The 22431-nt window shown below is 50.0% G+C and overlaps 1 protein-coding gene across 2 annotated transcripts in view; it reads left to right on the plus strand.

The window, feature by feature from the left end:
• Positions 1-22431, plus strand: part of GRID2IP (Grid2 interacting protein) — a 305642-nt gene that overhangs the window by 76133 nt on the left and 207078 nt on the right. The window contains exon 1 of one of the 2 annotated variants that reach the window (XM_085629442.1): positions 3524-3895. The exons of the other annotated variant lie outside the window; for it this stretch is intronic. Within the exon in view, the coding sequence (XP_085485568.1) occupies positions 3882-3895 (14 nt within the window). The 5' untranslated portion in view covers positions 3524-3881. Of the gene's footprint in view, positions 1-3523; positions 3896-22431 lie in introns of those variants that run through there. 2 annotated transcript variants of the gene reach the window in all.

A 22431-nucleotide genomic window follows, 5' to 3' on the forward strand; every position in this document is an offset into this window, starting at 1 on the left:
GGGTGTGATGCCCCTGTGGGTTAGATGTTCTTGAGAGGATGCTCTGGTGGGTGTGATGCCCCAGTGGGTTAGATGTTCTTGAGAGGATGCTCTGGTGGGTGTGATGCCCCTGTGGGTTAGATGTTCTTGAGAGGATGCTCTGGTGGGTGTGATGCCCCTGTGGGTTAGATGTTCTCGAGAGAATGCTCTGGTGGGTGGGATGCCCCTGTGGGTTAGATGTTCTCGAGAGAATGCTCTGGTGGGTGTGATGTCCCTGTGGGTTAGATGTTCTCGCGAGGATGCTCTGGTGGGTGTGATGCCCCTGTTGGTTAGATGTTCTCGAGAGGATGCTCTGGTGGGTGAGATGCCCCTGTGGGTTAGATGTTCTCGCGAGGATGCTCTGGTGGGTGTGATGCCCCTGTTGGTTAGATGTTCTCGAGAGGATGCTCTGGTGGGTGTGATGCCCCTGTGGGTTAAATGCTCTTGAGAGGATGCTCTGGTGGGTGTGATGCCCCTGTTGGTTAGATGTTCTCGAGAGGATGCTCTGGTGGGAGTGATGTCCCTGTGGGTTAAATGCTCTTGAGAGGATGCTCTGGTGGGTGTGATGTCCCTGTGGGTTAAATGCTCTTGAGAGGATGCTCTGGTGGGTGTGATGCCCCTGTGGGTTAGATGTCCTCGAGAGGATGCTCTGGTGGGTGTGATGTCCCTGTGGGTTAGATGTCCTCGAGAGGATGCTCTGGTGGGTGTGATGCCCCTGTGGGTTAGATGTCCTCGAGAGGATGCTCTGGTGGGTGTGATGCCCCTGTGGGTTAGATGTTCTTGTAAGGATGCTCTGGTGGGTGTGATGCCCCTGTGGGTTAGATGTTCTCGAGAGAATGCTCTGGTGGGTGTGATGTCCCTGTGGGTTAAATGTTCTCGAGAGAATGCTCTGGTGGGTGTGATGCCCCTGTGGGTTAGATGTTCTCGCGAGGATGCTCTGGTGGGTGTGATGCCCCTGTGGGTTAGATGTTCTTGAGAGGATGCTCTGGTGGGTGTGATGCCCCTGTGGGTTAGATGTCCTCGAGAGGATGCTCTGGTGGGTGTGATGTCCCTGTGGGTTAGATGTCCTCGAGAGGATGCTCTGGTGGGTGTGATGCCCCTGTGGGTTAGATGTCCTCGAGAGGATGCTCTGGTGGGTGTGATGCCCCTGTGGGTTAGATGTTCTTGTAAGGATGCTCTGGTGGGTGTGATGCCCCTGTGGGTTAGATGTTCTCGAGAGAATGCTCTGGTGGGTGTGATGTCCCTGTGGGTTAAATGTTCTCGAGAGAATGCTCTGGTGGGTGTGATGCCCCTGTGGGTTAGATGTTCTCGCGAGGATGCTCTGGTGGGTGTGATGCCCCTGTGGGTTAGATGTTCTCGAGAGAATGCTCTGGTGGGTGTGATGTCCCTGTGGGTTAAATGTTCTTGAGAGGATGCTCTGGTGGGAGTGATGTCCCTGTGGGTTAAATGTTCTCGAGAGGATGCTCTGGTGGGTGTGATGTCCCTGTGGGTTAGATGTTCTCGAGAGAATGCTTTGGTGGGTGTGATGCCCCTGAGGGTAGAATGTCCGCGAGGGATGCCCCATGGTTGGGATGCACTTGTGGGGTGCTTCTCTGGTGGGCAAGAGGTTACTGTGGGTGTGTTACCCAGAGTGCTGTAAGATCGATGTAGATAAGATGTCCGTATCAGTGGGGTGTCCCTGGTGGATTTCAAGGTGGTTGTGATGCCCATGTGGGTAAGATGTCGGAGTTAGTTGGATGTCTCTCTGGGATACTAGGAGGTTGTAATACCCATGAGCGGGGTGCCCAAGTGGGTGGGATACTTTTAAGGCGTTCTCTTGTAGGCGAGAGGTCTCTGTGGTTGGAACACTCCTGTGGCAGTTGCCTCTTTGTGATGTGCCTTTGAGTGAAATGTCTCTGTTGTGGGGTATCTTGTGGGGTGGATGGTGGATGGGACGCGCAGTGTGTGGGATTCGCTTGTGAGGAGCTCCTCTGGTGGGTGAGAGTTGCTTCCTTAGGATCCTCTCTTATGGCGGGCGCCTCTGTGGGAAGTTCCTGGTGGTGGGTGTTGTGCGGTGCTCCCGTGGGGGTGAGAGGTGTATGTGAGCGGGACGCCCCTAGGGCCTCTTTGGGAAGTTCCTGGTTGTGGGTGTTCTTGTGCGGGGCTCTCGTGGGGGTGAGAGGTGTGTATGTGCGCGGGACGCCCCTAGGGCGGGCACCTCTGTGGGTTGTGCCCATTGGTGGGTGTTGTTGTGCGGTGCTCCCGAGGGGGTGAGCGGTGGCTGTGAGTGGGACGCCCCTAAGGCGTGCACCTCAGTGGGTTGTGCCCATTGGTGGGCTTCTTGTGCGGGGCTGCCGTGGGGGTGAGTGGTGTCTTTGAGTGAGGTGCCCCTAGGACAGACGCCTCTGTAGGATGGGCCCGTTTATAGTTGTTCTTGTGCGGGATTCTCGTGGGGGTTAGCGGTGTCTGTGAGCGGAACGCCCCTAGGGCGGGCGCCTCTGTAGGATGTGCCCATTGGTAGGGGTTCTTTTGTGATGCTCCCGTGGGGGTGAGTGGTGTTTGTGAGTGGGATGCCCCTAGGGTGGGCGCCTCTGTGAGAAGTTCCTGGTTGTGGGTGTCCTTGTGTGGGGTTCCCGTGGGGTTGAGCGGTGTCTGTGAACGGGACGCCCCTAGGGCGGGCGCCTCTGTGGGTTGTGCCCATTGGTGGGTATTTTTTGGCGGGGCTGTTGTGGGGGTGAGCGGTGTCTGTGAGTGAGGTGCCCCTAGGACGTACGCCTCTGTAGAATGAGCCCGTTAGTAGGGGTTCTTGTGCGGGGTTCTCGTGGGGGTGAGCGGTGTCTGAATGGGATGCCGCTTGGACGGGTGCCTCTGTAGGATGTGCTCATTGGTAGGGGTTCTTGTGCGGGGTTCTCGTGGGGGTGAGCGGTGTATGTGAGTCGGACCGTGGACGCCCCTAGGACGGACGCCTCTGTAGGATGTGCCCATTGGTAGAGGTTCTTGTGCGGGGTTCTCATGGGGGTGAGCGGTTTCTGTGAATGGGACGCCCCTAGGGCGGGCGCCTCTGTGGGTTGTGCCCATTGGCAGGGGTTCTTTTGCGAGGCTCCCGTGGGGGTGAACGGTGTCTGTGAGTGGGATGCCGTAGGCCGCCTCTGTGAGATGCTGCGGAGGTGGGATGCGCGCGTGGGTGGCATGGTCTTGTGCGATGCTCTCGTGTGGGTGGGTGAGTGGTGTCTGTGAGTGGGTGCCCCTAGGGCGGGCGCCTCTGTGAGATGCTCCGGAGGTGGGATGTGCCCGTTGGTGGGATGCTCTTGGCGCCCGCGCTGTCCCTTCAGGATGATGGCTCTCAGCTGGCATAGCCCGTACTCTTCTCGCATCAGGACCAGATGCGCCTGCTGTCTAAGCTGCATCTCTCTCCGTTTCTCTCCCAGCCCTGCTCTCTGATTGGACGCCGCCCTAGTTCTGAATGTAGATTTCCTTGGATAGCCCCCTCTTGCGCCCCCGCCTGCTTCCAACAACAGACAGTTGAACAGTTCTCAGAAGGAGTGCGTTGCTGCTGGTGTGGAAACTCTCACCATCCCGGATGCCAGCAAAGTCCGCGTCACTGGCCGTATGTGCTGTGCCAACCCGTTCTCCCCACCGAGACTTCTGCTGCCATATCTCCCGTGCCCTTCCCCCGGTCACTGGCATCTCCATAGATGCACTAAAAGTTTGACCCCATCTTGTGCCCGCTGCCCCTTCCCCGGCTTCGGGAGTGGCTGGCAGGATGAACCCGCGTCGCCCCCTTGTCTCCGTGGCCTGCATGTCTACCCCCCGCTTCCAAGGAGCCCCTGGACTGTGAGCTCCGAGCGATGGTGTGGAAGGAGGGCACCCACCGAGCCTGAAGGATGAGCTGCTTTGGGTAAGTCAGTCTCGATCACTCGCAATCAGAGGGGCAAGGCAGGAGGGAGGGCCGCTCAAGCGCCTACGGTAGACCCGTGGGTGCAGCGCATGCTGCAGAGATCTGGGTGTAACCTGCGGGGCATATGTTTGAAACCGAACCTATATACTCAGCATTTCATCATATGGATAAATGAGTACTATCTGAGATGGGTTATATTGGCATGCTGTGCGTCCAAGGGCATCTAGGTGCGGGTGGTGTATTGTGTAAACGGACGGCAGACAGCCCTTGCTTGCGGTGTCATGCGTTTGTGTTTTTACATCGATAGTATGTGCACATTGCACCCATCTATAAATGTACAAATGCAACTTTTTTATAGGGGACCCCGTGACGCCAGAAGCCAATATTAACGCCTCCTCTTGAGGGCACATGGAAACGAAGTGATTAGTTCAGAATCGCGCAATGTGTTTGGGGGGCGGGGAAGGGGGGGGGGGGGGCAGGTTAAAAAAACACACAGATTTCCTTTATACACAACGGATACTTTAGCCACAAGATCACATTCCCTCCCCAAATACATATGCAAGGGGATATGTATTCTTCCTAGGACATCTCCTGCATTAGAACAGTCCTACCCAATATAATACACCATTCCACCACTAGCCCACATCTTTTCAAAGAGACCACATCGGGGCTAGACCACATGTCCGCCACCAGGCCACCCTCCTCCACCAGGCTACATCTCCTCCACCAGACCACATCTCCACCATCAGACCACATCTCCTCCACCAGACCACACCTCGTCCACCAGACCATGTCTCCTCCACCAGACCACACCTCGTCCACCAGACCACGTCTCCACCAGGCTACGTCTCCTCCACCAGACCACACCTCCTCCACCAGACCACATCTCCTCCACCAGGCCACATCTCCTCCACCAGGCCACATCTCCTCCACCAGGCCACATCTCCTCCACCAGGCCACATCTCCTCCACCAGACCACATCTTCTCCACCAGACCACATCTCCTCCACCAGGCCACATCTTCTCCACCAGACCACATCTCCTCCACCAGGCTACATCTCCTCCACCTGATCACATCTCCTCCACCAGACCAGACCTCCTCCACCAGACCAGACCTCCTCCACCAGACCACACATCCTCCACCAGACCACATATCCTCCACCAGACCACATCTCCTCCACCAGACCACATCTCCTCCACCAGGCCACATCTTCTACACCAGACCACATCTCCTCCACCAGGCCACATCTCCTCTACCTGATCACATCTCCTCCACCAGACCACATCTCCTCCACCAGGCCACATCTCCTCCACCAGGCCACATCTCCTCCACCAGACCACATCTCCTCCACCAGGCCACATCTTCTCCACCAGGCCACATCTTCTCCACCAGGCCACATCTTCTCCACCAGGCCACATCTTCTCCACCAGACCACAACTCCTCCACCAGACCACATCTTCTCCTCTACCAGACCACATCTTCTCCTCCACCAGTCCACATCTCCTCCACCAGACCACATCTCCTCAACCAGACCACTGTCCTGCAGACCACATCTCTTCCAAGAGACCACTTCTTCACTACACCACATCTTTTCCACCAGACCATCTCCTCCAGCAGACTGCATCTCCTCCACCTGACTGCATCTCCCCACTAGACCACATCTCTTTCAATAGAGCACATCACACCAGACTACATTTGCTCCTCCAGACCGCATCTCCTCCTGCAGACCACATCTCCTCGCCCAGGCACATCCGCATACTAGAGTGCATCTAAAGTAAACTATGCCTCCAGTTCTAGGCCCCATTTCCACCAGAGCACCTCTCCTTTTTTCTAGCACACGACCTCCCTTATTCCACAGCAACAACCATTACCACCGCTCCCCTCACTTTCATAGCACCTTTACTCCCCATACATTCACCTGTCGGGGCTCTGCCACCGTATTGGCTGATAATGGACTTTGAACCGTGTAACAGCCACATGCAGACAAAGGTGAGTAAAGATCATGTTGGAGTAAGTGTAGGGAGAAGTGACAGTGCCGAACTCTTGGTTACATCAACAAAGCAATAACATCCCCTCAACCACATATCCTGTATGTCTGTGCTTGTTTTTGGCTGTATAGTGTACTGTTGCTGCCTTTGCCAATGGTGTGTGCTTTAAAACATTTAAAATGAAGCAGACTGCTTTTCTACCATCATGTATGTGGTATTTCTATAGCGTGAATCTAGCCAAAAGACAGCGCAGTGCTGTGCACGGTTAAAGACAAGCAGAAAGTCAATGAGTCACTTGGGAGGGGGCTGTGATGTATCTGGATAATGCATGTGGCGGAGCGTTCTTTAAAGAGGCCAGTCTTTATCACCTGAATTGGAGCAGTGTTGAGGCTTTCTAGGGGAATATGGGGATGTTGTTCCTTACCCTGGGAGCATAGATGGGAAAGGCCTGCTGTCTTGTTTATTTTTTTTCTTTCTTTTTTTGTTTACACTTCTTATTCTGAAGTCTCTTTCTGGATGAAACATTTTGACTTTCTTCAGGAGAGCGAGCTGGCAGCTGACTGTGTTTGCTTTTTTGTGGCATTGTGTTCTTTAAGAGTGAGGTTAGTGTCTAGCGTTGATCCAAGTGACTTGGCGTTCGATGAAAGTTATGGTCTGTAGCTGTCAGCGGTGTCATGTGATTGAGCCAGTTTGTACTATATCTTGTTTATTGTTCTTGGCAAATAACACCACTTCTTTCTTGGTTGGGTTGGGCTTCAAGTAGGCACTGAACATCCAGGTCTGGATGATGTGGAAGCAGTGGTTGAGGCAGTGGATGTCTGAAGTAGGGGAGATATTCATGTAGAGTTGGGTATCATCAGCATATTGAGGAATCTTAATGCTGTTGTCTGGGAATAGAGCACCAAGTGGCTCCATGTAAAGACCGAAAATGACGGAAGACAGTACGCAACCCTGGGGTACTCAATAGGAAATAGGGACTTTTTGTGACCTGAAGGTGCCCCTGTGAACAAAGTGGTGTCGGTTGGAAAGGTAGGAGAAGAACCAGTGAAAGACATAGCCGGTGAATCCTATTTGAGACTCCATGGTGTGTATGAGAGTGAGATGGTCAGCTGAGTCGAAGGCAGCTGAGAGGCCCATCAATATCAGGAGGCAGGGGACAACTTCATCTGTGGTCAAGAGGGCATTGCCTATGGTGTGTAAGGTGGCATCTTCATGCTGCAGCGTGATCTGAAGGCAGACTGATAGGAATGCCAGAGTTGGTTAGCCTTGGAGTTGAACATAGATTGCGAATGGCGGGTGAGTGATGGGACAATAATTGGCAAGATCATCTCGGTCTAGTGTTTGCTTCTTTAGGAGTGGGAAGTTCTGGCCTGACTTGAGAGCTTCTGGGAAGAGCTTTGAGTGAGGGAAGCACTGATAGCGGTAAATATGTGTAACAAGAGAGTCCCCAGAGAGAGCGTTGATGAAGGACGATGGGAAGACATCAAATTAATTAGAAGTAACTTTGAAGAAGTTGAGTATGTCAAGGGGATCTGAGAGAAAAAGGTCCTTGAAGGCTGACCATTACAGGACTCCATGGGAAAGAGTGGGTGTAAGAGATGAAGCAAGCGTGGTGTCATCAATGTGCTGTTGGATCTTCTGTCTATCACAAGACCAAATCTCCACCCACCTGTGCCTTCTGCACAGTACCTTGTGGTTCTTGGGGATTACAGATTCAAATCCAGAAAGGGAAGACTCCGATCCCCATCTTTCTGAGGTTGCTACAGTGGCAGTCATCGAGTTGGGTACTAGTACCATATCGCCAATACGTTAGCAATGTTGCTGTTATTGCTTAGATTAACTTCTATACTATATAAAACATACATAAATACATTCTGTAGACAGGCTCTGCTTGTCCCCCCCCATTTCAGAAAATGTGATTATGCCTGTTGATCCTTGAGCATAACTTTTGTTCTTCTGTTTGCTACTTATATTCTAGAATTGACTTCACATTGTTGGATTAAATGAAGCTTGAGCATTTCCTCTCATCAAAAGCACGTAACATCTCAGTGTCTGACCAAATGCCTATCGAGATGTAATAGGCCCTATGCAGAAAAGCAAGAGAGATTACACTTCAAAAACAAACTCTGTGTTGTTTGGACGGCTCTGCATTTAGAAGCAAAGTCAGAACTGAGATACTAGATTACTTAAATGCAAACTCTGGAGCATTGCGAAAATCTCCATATTGTGGAACAGTCTGAGGAATTACAGAGAAACTGAGACAGAACACAAACAAAACTTTAATGATCTATCCGTTAGCAAAAAGCTTGAGCTATGTAAGCTTGAGCTAAACAGAGTTTTAATCAACCATTAATTAAGTTAATAGGTGAGCTGTTTGTACTGCTTGCTATTGGTCTTGCCAGTGCTTCTTTTTGTACTAAAGATCAAACACAGACAAAAGCTTCTGAAAAATGGATGCTACTGAAAAGAGTGTTAACTTCTTTTATGTGCTATCAATTTTTCAGATGCTTTATAAGCACTTGCTCCCCAGTACTGATTCACTGCTCACTGACTGATTATAACCATGGTGGCCATCTTGGAATGGTAAAACAATTATACAGGTTACTTTTTTGTAGTTTCCCTCTGTTTGTTTTTGAGGGGTGAACTTAAAAGAATAGGCCACAGCATATGGTGAGAAAGACCAGTGGCCTTATGTTGGGTTGTTTTGCTAAAATTAGGCAGATGGTATATTGCACCATGTATATGAGTAGATATATGTTAAAGATTTTTACATTTTAGTATTCTTTCATTCATTAGGATATAAGAGGACAGCTGTGATTCACATAACTCTTTAAAAAAGTGAAAAATAACACTTGCCTTTTATTCATATTAAGCAAAAATAAACATTTCTAAAAGATTGATTTTCAACTTTCTGTTGGTTTTCCCCAGCTGATAGATATTTAGGGTCCTGTTGTAAGCTTTTTGGTGGGAGGGGAGTTTCCATTGTAATGGACTATTACTGAAGGCCTTCCCATAGGCATACTATGGGGATAGCGGATGGCAGTGCTGCTGGTGGTTGTTTTTGGTATCCCTGATGCATCAAATGAAGGATAGAGGAAAACATCATTTTGTTGTTGTTGTCTGAAGTTCATTTTAGGGCGCTGTACTTAGAAGGATAGACCTCAGCCTACTGTAATACTGTTTACCCTTATTATGCGCATACATGTGTGGGGGTTGTTTACACCTGGATTTATCCAGTGTTAACCTGTGTGGTATTTCCAAGTCCAATATGATATTTAGTAAGGCTGGAAAAATATGTTTCTTTAAATAAGTGAAATGTTTTCAATCTATGGTAATTCAAGTACCGCTCCTTTACCGCTTATGGAGGCACTCTAAAGGAAGCCACAAGCTGAGCAGTTTTGAGGTTAACCCAGTTCTCCCTGCTGACATGCTGTGGAATATTATGCAAGATACACTTCAATAGCATCTGCCTCGTACTTATTAATTTTTAGTTCAAAAGGAATAGTTTTCTACGTGTGCCATTATGTGAATATTCCAATTAACAAGGGTTATTATTGAAGCCAAGAGAAACAGCTCAATGTGTGTGGTGTGTGCAAAAAGAATGGTTAATGTTATTATATTACATATGCCACTGTAATATCCCTATTAAAAGCAGGCTTAATTTACTTACTATAAACTAGATGATATTAGAAAGGACCACGGACATTACAGTAAGGACTGGGTGTTTTCCCCCGCGAGCGAATCCACATTTTAGAGCATCTGCATCCATATATCGCAAAATGATGAACAAAGGCGCCAAAAACAAGTAATATTCTGCAGTTATCCAAGGACCGCTGCAAAACTGCAGTCCCCAACTTGCCATGTTGGCAGTATCTGTCAGATCCGTGCAGATTGGCTGTTGGACTGTCTTAACCCAGAGCCGCATTCTCATTGGTTGAAAGGTTGGCATATACGATTTGTGAAAGAGCATGCTTTGTCAGCAATTCTGATTGGTCACTCTTTTCACCAATACTTCTATTTCTATATCAGTTTCTTTATAAAACGCACAGTGGTGGCCCGTTGGCATCCTCCATTATCGGACTCATCTGCTGCTCTTAACATAACCATACTTTAAGCTGCTTCCGAAATCTAAGACCTTTAGTTTAAGAACACAGGTCAGATAAGCAAAGGAGCAACGTCCTTGACGGACCTGGTGAAATGTAGACACCTGAAGAAAAAAGGCCCCAGGAGATCGAAGAGAACTAGATGGATAGTAGCAATGAAAAAGATGACAAATGAAACAAACAATGGCCTAGCCAATAGGTCTCAGCTTTGAGACATATTGGCACCTATTAGTTTTGCCAATACCTTTCAGCGATGCTGTACACCATTGGCAAGAGATGGCTAAATAAATATGTTTTAAAAAGTTGCACAGCCATGGCTAGCATTGTGATCTAGTAGGCACATGCATGTGTCACCTCACATGCATGTGTCACCTCACATGCATGTCTATGAAATGACGTGGACACAATGTTTTTTATTTACAGATCCAAGAAAAATATATATGAAATTGAAGTAGTGCAAAAGAGCTTTTTAAGGTGGATGGGCCACCATCAATATTTTGCCTGGCCCTGCAAAACAAAAGAGTGATTGGGAGTGGAGGGAGTAATGGGCAGCGGGCGGGTGTGGAAAGCAACATAGAGTGTGTATGGGTGATGGGAAAAGCAATATGGAGGTTGAGGGAGAAGCACACGAAAGGAGAATGCAACACATAGATCAGGAGAGTTTGGCAAGGAAGCACATGACACAGCTTGCAGCACACAAGGAAGACTGCAGCACTGGATGGCGGGTATTTATTTGGGGGGAGCACAAGAGAGACAGAGCTGGAAAATACATGCACTCTCATGCAGTGCTATGCAAAACACAAAAAGTGGTTCCCTAAACGTGAGCAGTAGTAGGATGGAAGCCAGTCAGTCACAGAAATGGTAAAGAGGACATGTTCCAGGGGAGGGACAAACACAAGATGGACAAGCTGGGGCAACAAAAGTAATTGATTAAGAAGAAGACAAATGAGAGTGACAATAAAGCCAACCAATGGTAAGCCCACAAAAGGTCTTTTGTAGCTTTGACCTAAAAAGGACCTGAGCTGTTGGGAGCTTTTAAACAAGATCCTTTTATTAACTGGCAGACAATGCAACATCCAGATTGAAACCGAGGCACATTCAGTAGCTGACAGGTGGCACAGTTTTAAATAAGGCTAGGCCACGGTGATAGGACCATTCTGATTGGCTGATCCGCTGTGCAATACCCCTGCTTTTTTTTTTAATGTATTTTGCAATTAAGGGATTCTCGTGCAGGCTGCACACAAGCTCGGTTCTGTGTTCAGTTAGTGAGGTCTTTCCTTTTCTTCCATCCCCACACTGAAGATATTTTGGTTGGTTTCCCAAACGAATTCCTCCCAAGAGGTGTACAATAAAATGTGTGGATTTTGCCCTGTTTGCATTTCAGCAAACTATTTGGCTAACTCCTTGTCACAACTGGTCCCAGCTTACATGAGCATACATCTCTGTGCTAGTTTATTGTATTGTATTGTAATTGCATTTATATAGCGCTTACTACCCCTGACGAGGTGTCGAAGCACTTTTTCAGCGAGTAGCACGCTACTCCGGAACCCAAGAAGGATCAGTGTTGAATTAGTATAGTGAAAATATGAAAGTAATTTGAGTGGTGGATAGGTTAGTCAGTTATTTGGATTCAGAAGGATGGCGGAGAGATAGAAGAGGGAAAAAGGTTTGCATTTATATAGCGCTTGTTACTCCTGATGGGGTGTATCTTTTAGTAACTGAAAGTGAGATGCTTGGGTGGCAGTGGCTCGGTTTACTTTCGTTGATCTTGTGGTTGAAAACAACTGGTCAATCAAAGAAAAAAAGGCTCCTGGTCTCATGGAGACACTGCTATGAATTGACGCAGTCTTGGGGGAGGAGAGTTCCACTGCAAGCCATAGGCCATTTGCACTTATTTGTGTTAAAAAATCAAGGTTCGCTTTTGACGCCTCTGAATCTCCAGTCTTCGTTCCACAACAAATGGGAGCCGAGTAGTGCTGGTGGGTTCAAAAGGTGCTAGAGGCAAGAGATCCTACAGCTGCTAACTGTCACCTCCTACCGGTGTGTAAATGCAGAAAGGAACACTCTAGCAGCTGGAGCAATATATTAACCCTGTATCCTAGGCACCTGGGCAGCTTATGTGAAATGACAATGGTTCATGTGAGGAAGTATTAAGCCTAAACTCCTTTGGTTTGACAAATTATTAATTTTCACAATCGTAGAGATACAGTTAAATGTATTTACTCTAGAATCCTTCAGAATTTACAAACATAAGAACAAGTTAGGCTGTAGGTGCTCCAGCAAATGGCGCTGAGAATGCAGGTTCTGGCACAAGTGAAACAAGCATTGGCATAGCCAATAGGTCTCGCCTTTGGGACATTATAAGTGTTTAGCCATGCAACAGTTAGTGTTGTTGCACCAAGGAAATTGTGCTGCATAACTAAATACTTAGAAGGTCCCAAAAGCGAGACCTATTGGCTATGCCAATGCTTGTCTGTTTAGTTGTCCGGTGTGAGGCACCGCAGTGAGGCAGAGCGAGGTGGACCTGTTAATCGTTCTGTAGCTCACTGACATTTGGCTTGGAGTTTCAGTTTTTGGATTGTGAAAAATAAGACGTGCAGATTAGAAAGCACATCCATGGGAGGAGGCGTGTGTTGCTACAAGAAAGGGGCGGCAGGAAGGTTTGCTCATAATATTGTATGCGTTTTAAATCTCCCACCAGAAACATCACTCTATCTGTCTTTCTAAAATCCGCCATTTTATAGCACACGTAGCTGAAATGATTTTGAAACAGCAACAAAAACTCAGCCCTGTGGAGTAAGCAGCAGATCTTGACATGGAACTGCAGCAATTTCCTTTATTATCAAACAGAACCTCGTTTAACCTTTCTCGTCGCTGAATTACCCAGCGGCACAGAAACTGTCCAAAGACTGCCACCTGCTGGTGACATGAATGCAGATCACATGAACACCATGATGGACGTGCTGCTGAGCGCGACTGCCTTGAAGCTGTCTCTTTGACACACGCAGTAGAAATCGGCTTGTGTGATACGACATGAAAGAAAACACTGAAAGACCTGACTGTGCTACTGCTTGCACCGAGACTTCAACGCGCCTCTCCGCTCGACGGGGCGCCTTTCACAATACTTAACAAGCATTGGTCGCGGGGAATGCAAAGCGGGAGAGCGAGGCGGAGGGAGTTGTGTGCACGCGCACGCGTGCCGGCAAACTCGCGAGTGGTGGGCGCGCAGCAGCGCCCAAAGTGAAAGTAATCAGAAAGCTGGCAGCTGTGCATGTTCACTCTTGCGTGAACGCAAGCATTAGGCCAGCAAAAGCCGGTGGGAAGCACTTTTAAAACACATTTACTAAAAGTCGAGCAACCGCGCATGCGCTGCTGTAGGCTCGACCTAAAAATGATGCACTGGTGTTGTATACAAAACAGCAATAAACAACATTGTGAACCCATTACTGCTGCAATTTTTTCACCATGACTCAAATTTGGTGTATGAGCACAAAAATACAAAGAATAACAATCCACTAGTGAAAATGTCAACGTTTTGACTCCTAAAGTTTCATCCTGGGGTCTTCATCAGGACAAAGGGTGGTAGCACTGATGATATTTGATAATCCGAATCAAACCTTCTCAAAACATAGGTCCCCAATATCAGGACTCAAAATCAAATCCGCTACTGCAATTTCATAGTATTGCAAGAGTTACGTTAATCCTCTCAAGACATTGTCAATATGTTAGTATTTCTACAGCCGGTATTACTTTGAAACTGAATGAGAGAAACTTTTTGAATGGAGCGGGTTTGATTCTGATTCCATACATTGAGAGATCTACGTTTTAAGAAGGTTTATTTGGGTTATCAAATAGTATCGGTGCTACCACCCTTTGTCTTGATAAAGACACCAAGTTTAAACTTTAGGGGTCAAAATATTGACATTTTCAATAATAGAAACCAGGGGTGAGACAAACCCAACAAAAGAAAGTCATGCCATTCAATAAGAATCCAGAAAATGAGAGTGGCAATAGAGTCAATTAATACTAAGCAAATGATGGGCTCTAAGCCCTCTTTATGTTTTTGTGTGATCCACAAGCGGCTGTGACCTACCAGACAACTAAAAGCTATCTAACGGGTGAGACCTGAAATTGGCCCCTAGAAAAACTAAATCTGAAAACATACATGAAATTAAGCAGGAATGAAAACAGAGGCTGGCCAGCCAGCCCTTGCTCTGCAGTGGGCTACTATTTACAAGGAGGTGCACACGGGAGCAAGCAAAGATGCAAAACCGAGAATGCTATAAATGTGTAACAAACATCGGAAGGTATAACAGCACCAATGTCCTGATAACTGCTCTGCACAGGTTTACCTGGCCTGCCTTGGCATAGGAATGAGGTTCCTTGCTGTCATTGCATACTCAACAAAATAAAAACCTAACCTGGGGGGATGGTGCTCGCTGGGTGGAAATGGTGTTGAATGCAGATGGTTTTGGCCTGAGATGGTATGAGGAAGAGATAAAGTTAGGCGGAGATGGTTTCGGATTCAGAGGTTATTGTATTGAAAGAATATTGGGTTGAGATTGCGTAAGGTGGGGAAAGTGTTGGATTGAGATGGTGTTATGTGGATTGAGATGGTGTTATGTGGATTGAGATAGTGTTGGGCAGAGAAGGTCTTAAGAAGAGATGGCATTGGATTGTAAATGGTGATGATGTAGATGGGGTTAGATGGAGATTTGAATTTGTATTTATAAAGCACACTACCACCCGTAGGCCTCCTGGCAGCATTGAAGACTTAAACAGAGAACAGTGGATAGGTGACCACGGAAATAGCCCGTATTTAGAACTTTACTGAAAATAAGATAATTAGACATATCTTGGAGACGGTGGGTTAATTTGGTCCACGTTGGTGGGGTTGAACCGAGATGGCCCTTCCTCAAAGGCACATTTTCTGAAATCGGTGATGACAGGATGGATAGTAGAAACTTTTAGAGTATAGCCTGCTAATGGGAGTGCATTTAATTATTCTCTTAGACATTCATTTTGGAGTTTTGGTGTAAAGGGATTTCAAGAATTAATTTTGGCTCGAAAGAGTGCTGGACTGAGAGTGCGATGAGTCAAGATGGTGAGAAGTAGAGATTTTGTAGATTGAGAGAGTATTAGGTGGAAATGGTGCTGGATTGAGATGGTGGTAGGTGGGTACGCCGTTGAGTGAAGATGGTGTTAGGTGGGAATGGTGCTGGATTGAGATGGTGGTAGGTGGGTACGCCGTTGAGTGAAGATGTTGTTAGGTGGGAATGGTGCTGGATTGAGATGGTGGTAGGTGGGTACGCCGTTGAGTGAAGATGTTGTTAGGTGGGAATGGTGCTGGATTGAGATGGTGGTAGGTGGGTACGCCGTTGGGTGAAGATGGTGTTAGGTGGGAATGGTGCTGGATTGAGATGGTGGTAGGTGGGTATGCCGTTGAGTGAAGATGGTGTTAGGTGGAAATGGTGCTGGATTGAGATGGTGGTAGGTGGGTTCGCCATTGAGTGAAGATGATGTTAGGTGGGAATGGTGCTGGATTGAGATGGTGGTAGGTGGGTACGCCGTTGAGTGAAGATGATGTTAGGTGGGAATGGTGCTGGATTGAGATGGTGGTAGGTGGGTATGCCGTTGAGTGAAGATGGTGTTAGGTGGGAATGGTGCTGGATTGAGATGGTGGTAGGTGGGTACGCCGTTGAGTTTAAGATGGTGTTAGGTGGGAATGGTGCTGGATTGAGATGGTGGTAGGTGGGTACGCCGTTGAGTGAAGATGGTGTTAGGTGGGAATGGTGTTGGAGTGGGATGCTGTTAGATTAAGACGGTGGTGAGTGGGGATGTTGTTGAATGATAATGCTATTTGGTGGGGGTGGGGGTGGTGGACTGAGATGCTGTTTGTTAGATTAAGACGGTGTTGAGTGGAGATGGTGTTGGGTGGGGGTGGTGTTGGTGTTGCATTGAGATGGTGTTAGATTAAGATGGAGTTGAGTGGAGATGGTGTTTAGAGATGTGGTTGGGCGGAGTTTTCTGTTGGACTGAGATGGTATTAGATTAAGACAGTGTTGGGTGGAGATGCTGTTGGGTGTGGGTGATGTTGGACTCAGATGGTATTAGATTAAGACAGTGTTGGGTGGAGATGCTGTTGGGTGCGGGTGGTGTTGGACTGAGATGGTGTTGCATTAAGACAGCGTTATGTGGAGATGATGTTGGAGTCCAGGGATGGTGTGTTCTGGGCGACGATGGTGTTAGGTGCAGATGGAGTTGGGTTGTGATAGCTTTGCACGGATTTGTCATTTTGCCGATACTGACTCTGGTACATGGGGGCACATCCCTTATAAGGCCTGGCCAGCATTGGCCATTGGTTACCCCACCCAAGCACCGGATCCTGCCAGGTTTTAATGCTTTTCATGATTATGCCGCGAGCCTTCGGAGTGCATCTTTGCTGCTGAAAGATGCTGCGCTCCAGTGACGTGCAGCCTCTGTCAGAGCGCAGAGATCTTACACCTCGAAGTGAAGCAGCACTGAGGGCCGAGCGCGAGCTAAATGTGGAAGCAGAGGCGAGGGGAGGGGCTGTCGGGGGCTCTGGAGGAGCTCCGGTTAATCCCGACGGGATCCTCGGATTACCTCTTTAATCGATTCTAGTGCAGACAGGCGGCAGGATACGTTCCCAATGTGGGGGGAGGGGCGTCTCCTGCTGTAGAAGTGCAGATCTATCCTTGGCAGAGACAGACTTCCCAAGGTCAGAACTCTTCCTCCTGCGACCCTGACCACACCCCCACCCCACTGCCCACTGTTTGCATGGCAGGGTGACCTGGAGGCCCAACCTCAACCCACTACCCACTGTTCGCCTGCCATGGTGCCCGGGACGGAGACCTTGAGAATACTCACCCATCTGGACAGCACCCAGTACCCTCCAGCACCCAGGGAGGCCTGGACAGAGAGCAAAGTAGCACCCAGGGGTCCTGGACAAGGAGCAAAGTAGCACCTAGGGGGTCTGGACAGGGAGCGAGCCGCACCCAGGGAGGCCTGGACAGGGAGCCTGCAGCACCCAGGGGTCCTGGACAAGGAGCAAAGTAGCACCTAGGGGGTCTGGACAGGGAGCGAGCCGCACCCAGGGAGGCCTGGACAGGGAGCCTGCAGCACCCAGGGAGGTCTGGACAGGGAGAAAAGTAGCACCCAGGGGGTCTGGACAGGGAGCGAGCCGCACCCAGGGAGGTCTGGACAGGGAGAAAAGTAGCACCCAGGGAGGCCTGGACAGGGAGCCTGCCGCACCCAGGGAGGCCTGGACAGGGAGCCTGCAGCACCCAGGGAGGTCTGTACAGGAAGCGAGCCGCACCCAGGGAGGTCTGGACAGGGAGAAAAGTAGCACCCAGGGAGGCCTGGACAGGGAGCCTGCTGCACCCAGGGAGGCCTGGACAGGGAGCGAGCTGCACCCAGGGAGGTCTGGACAGGGAGCCTGCCGTACCCAGGGAGGCCTGGACAGGGAGCAAGTCACGCACAGGGAGGTGTGGGCAGGGAGCAAGGCACACCCAGGGAGGTGTGGACAGGGAGCAAGGCGCACCCAGGGAGGTCTGGACAGGGAACAAGGCGCACCCAGGGAGGTCTGGACAGGGATCGAGCCACCCTCAGGGAGGCCTGGACAGGGAGCAAGGAGCACCCAGGGAGGTCTGGACAGGGAGAAAGTCGCACCCAGGGAGGCCAGGACAGCGAGCCTGCCACACCCAGGGAGGTCTACACAGGTAGAAAAGTAGCACCCAGGGAGATCTGGACAGGGAGCCTGCCGCACCCAGGGAGGTCTAGACAGGTAGCAAAGCGCAACCAGGGAGACCTGGACAGGTAGTAAGGCGCACCCAGGGAGGCCTGGGCAGGGAGCAAAGTAGCACCCAGGGAGGACTGGACAGGGAGCCTGCCGCACCCAGGGAGGCCTGGACAGGGAGCCTGCTACACCCAGGGAGGCCTAGACAGGGAGTCTGTTGCACCCAGGGAGGCCAGGACAGAGAGCCTGCCGCACCCAGGGAGGCCTGGACAGGGAGCCTGCTGCACCCAGGGAGGCCTGGACAGGGAGCGAGCCGCACCCAGGGAGGTCTGGACAGGGAGCCTGCCGTACCCAGGGAGGCCTGGACAGGGAGCAAGTCACGCACAGGGAGGTGTGGGCAGGGAGCAAGGCGCACCCAGGGAGGTGTGGACAGGGAGCAGGCGCACCCAGGGAGGTCTGGACAGGGAACAAGGCGCACCCAGGGAGGTCTGGACAGGGAGCGAGCCACCCTCAGGGAGGCCTGGACAGGGAGCAAGGAGCACCCAGGGAGGTCTGGACAGGGAGAAAGTCGTACCCAGGGAGGCCTGGACAGGGAGCCTGCCACACTCAGGGAGGTCTGGACACGAAGAAAAGTAGCACCCAGGGAGGCCTGGACAGGGAGCCTGCCGCAGCCAGGGAGGTCTGGACAGGGAGCAAGGCGCACCCAGGGAGGTCTGGACAGGGAGCCTGCCGCCCTCAGGGAGGCCTGGACAGGGAGCAAGGAGCACCCAGGGAGGTCTGGACAGGGAGAAAGTCGTACCCAGGGAGGCCTGGACAGGGAGCCTGCCACACTCAGGGAGGTCTGGACACGGAGAAAAGTAGCACCCAGGGAGGCCTGGACAGGGAGCCTGCCGCAGCCAGGGAGGTCTGGACAGGGAACAAGGCGCACCCAGGGAGGCCTGGACAGGGAGCCTGCCGCCCCCAGGGAGGCCTGAACAGGGAGCGAGCCGCCCTCAGTGAGGCCTGGACAGGGAGCAAGGCGCACCCAGGGAGGTCTGGACAGAGAGAAAGTCGCACCCAGGGAGGCCTGGACAGCGAGCCTGCCATACCCAGGGAGGTCTACACAGGTAGAAAAGTAGCACCCAGGGAGATCTGGACAGGGAGCCTGCCGCACCCAGGGAGGTCTGGACAGGTAGCAAGGCGCACCCAGGGAGACCTGGACAGGTAGCAAGGCGCACCCAGGGAGGCCTGGACAGGGAGCTAGGTGCGCCCAGGGAGGTTTGGGCAGGGAAAAAGTCACACCCAGGGAGGCCTGGCCAGGGAGCCTGCCGCAGCCAGGGAGGCCTGGACAGGGAGCAAGACGCACCCAGGGTGGTCTGAAAAGGGAGCCTGCTGCCCACAGGGAGGCCTGGAGAGGGAGCAAGTCGCCCCCAGGGAGGCCTGGACATGGAGCCTGCCGCACCCAGGGAGGCCTGGACAGGGAGCCTGCAGCACCCAAGAAGGCATGGACAGGGAGCCTGCTGCACCCAGGGAGGTCTGGACACAGGGAGGTCTGGACAGGGTGCGAGCTGCACCGAGGGAGGTCTGGACAGGGAGCAAGTCACACCCAGGGAGGTCTGGACAGGAAGCAAGGCGCACCCAGGGAGATCTGGACAGGGAGCAAGGCGCACCCAGAGTGGCCTGGACAGGGAGCATGTCTCGAGTGGACACCCAGGGAGGCTTGTGAAGGGGCCATCTCTCGAATGTGCATCTAAGGTGGCCTGGACAGCGGTATGTCACAAGAGAATGCACAGAACTACTTGGGCAGGCAACATCACGCGAGTTTCACAGAGCATGACGTGGAAGAAGTATTTTGAGAGGGCTGCCACACAATTACCCGGACAGAGACTATTTCCAACGTGCTCGCACGCGCTGTCCGGGACAGGGTACTTTTTGAGAACGCTCACTCAGGAAGTCTATGACATCTGATATTTGGAGCACGCGCACCAAGGGGGGGCCTGGACACAGGTATTTTGTGAGCACTTAGTGGCGGCTGGGGGATTTTGAAAGTGGTGAGCCGAAAAATTGTATTGTAGGACAGCGAGCGTGCGAAGCGCGCGAGCCTGACCTGAGAAAGGAGGGTGCGGGGGTTTTCCCCCCGCAAGCACATTTTGCACAAAATGGATTAAAATGGTGGCTTTTTACGCTGCATATTTACTGCAAATTGTTGCAAAAACAGAATCCAAATATAGCATTTTAAAGCACAAGTGTGAAGAAAACATTAGATACATCAAAAATGTGCCCAATCCTCTAACTGGTCTGCTTGCAAAATGACACCCAAGCCAAGCACACACAACCAATAGAAACAAGCCCTTTAAGTGTTTTCTACCTGCAACACATCTCTGCCTCTTTACTGTATTGGTTGAGGAAGTCATCAAGGCTCACACCATTGGTAACACCGTATATTGTAAATACTTTAAAAATTAGATGGCGATTGGCGAAAGAGATCCATCCCAGGATTGCAGTTCAGCCTTGAGTTTTTTTAAGATTAGCCGGACAAAGAAATTATATTTCAGAAAACTGTGTTTAGTTAGTAAAATATAGCATATATATACTATAAATGTACACAGACAGAAGGTCCACATAACAGAAATTGAGGTGCAAAACATACAAACCTGACGACAAGATTTTGGATGGAAAGCAGAGATATACTGAAAGTGACAGACATGGTTTATAAAGTGTTTCAAAAATTACAATAGAGAAAAAGGAGTTAACAAAATAAGTTTCATTTTAAACTGGAACATAAATAATAAAACCTATATAAATGTAGAGCATAACAAGGAAAAAAATCAAAATCAGAACAAAGTAGTTTGCATTTAGGGCCTCGTATTTGAGGTTTTTGCTGTAGGGCAGCACAGTAGTCCTTCCTGCTGCGCTGCCCTGCGGCAAAAGAAATGGGCATGAATGCACTGTATCTATCAGATACGGCGCATTCCTGTCTCTGCACCCGCACACAATGAGCTGCCGTGCGCCAATGCAAACACCGTTGCACCATGGTGCAAGGGTGCCTGCGTTGTGGGCAATCACAAGAGGCTTTTTCCTCTTTCTCTGTGTGCTGCAGAAGGCAACACACATAGAAAAAAGAAAAACGAGGAGGAATAAAGATATTTCCCATAAAAAAGGCAGAAACCTAAACTTTTTTGTATAATTTAGTGTGTCGTTTTAAGTGGGACGGGAATGCCCATATGTGGGTCCAATGCTCACTGTCCACTGGAACCAACCTGTACCTGGCTGAAGAGCCCTAATCAGGGCAACAGCGGTCCTACGTTGTTTGTGTTCCAGTTCAGGGAGGACCTGACCTGGTACTTCTGACTGGACTATTCTCATTGGAACAGGGTCAAGACTGATTTGCAAATATCTGGGTCCAGACTGAGGTGGCATAATGGGTAAAAACCGGTGGACTGAAGTGCAGCCCAGAGTGATTGCCAGTGGCTGAGATTAATTCAAGCATTCAATACATCACCTTGTTGTTGCATACTACTGATGTGGACACTGGGGCAAACAAGCTGTCGGGAAGTGTAGAGATTGAGCTACACAAATGAGGTTGGTGCATAGTCAGTGCACACTATGAAGGAATGCCTTTCGAAGGAAAAATAAGGAAGCCAGACATCTGATCTATCCTGAATGTGGGCCCTGCACAGACTGCTCTTGCCCCCTCATTAAAATAAGGCCAGGTCCACTAGCAGTATAAGATTTAGCTCACATTTCATACAATGGCTTTGTCTTTAACTGATGTGCTTTCCCGTAACGCAAGGGTGACCTGTCAGAGTTTACTACTGTGCAAAGGAGAGCACATATTTTTTCCACAGCTGAGCAAACTACTATCTCGGTCTCCACCAAGTGTTCACAATTGATGGTGTGCTTGGGTGCTGCCCGAGAAAATGCTCCTGAAATATTAATCTATTGTGGCCCCAGATGGGTCCAACAAAGGTACATGAGGACTGGACCATTCAGGTTTATAAATAATCCCCTTCTAATTTATATACATTTATCCCAAGTGAATAACCTGAAGATATAGCATGGATTTGCCCTTGTGAGCCCAAGATGAACACCACTGCTGCAGGCCGAGGCAATGGGGATGTGCTGGTCTGGGGTACTAACAGTTGGGACTACAGCGTGTTGCATCATGCAGACCAAACTTACTTTATCTAGGGCGGCAAAGTCCCTGCACCAGGCCTTCAGTTTCTCATTACAACAATCGCCCACAAAACGATCAATGCTGCCTTATGCCCGTGTACCAAAAGTCAGTCACCCCCGCCATGCAGTGCTGCTGGATCCGCTGCTGCCTGGCTTCTGTTCTGATAGAGGGCCCCCAACAACTACCGCCAAGGCCCACTGCACGGAAACAAAGTCACTCAACCCCCCCCAGCCTGGCGTGACGTCAGTCAGTATTTGTAATTATCGCAGCAAAGCTGCCTAACCAGGCAGCAGACGCACTGTGACGCAGTGACAAAAACACTAAAATAAAGTTACAACAAGTTAACAGTGCCCCTTTTTCGCAGCAAACTAGCCCAAGCAGGCAGCAGAATGAGCAGACGCAGTGACAAAAAAACACTAAAATAAAGTTACAAGTTAAAACACAACAGTGCCCCTATTGCATGCTTACACTACAAATCCCATTTGGCTTCATATATTATGGATTAAAATATAATACATCAGGCAATTGGAATC

This window comes from Triturus cristatus, chromosome 10, assembly GCF_964204655.1.
Source record: "Triturus cristatus chromosome 10, aTriCri1.1, whole genome shotgun sequence".
Lineage (NCBI taxonomy): Eukaryota > Metazoa > Chordata > Amphibia > Caudata > Salamandridae > Triturus > Triturus cristatus.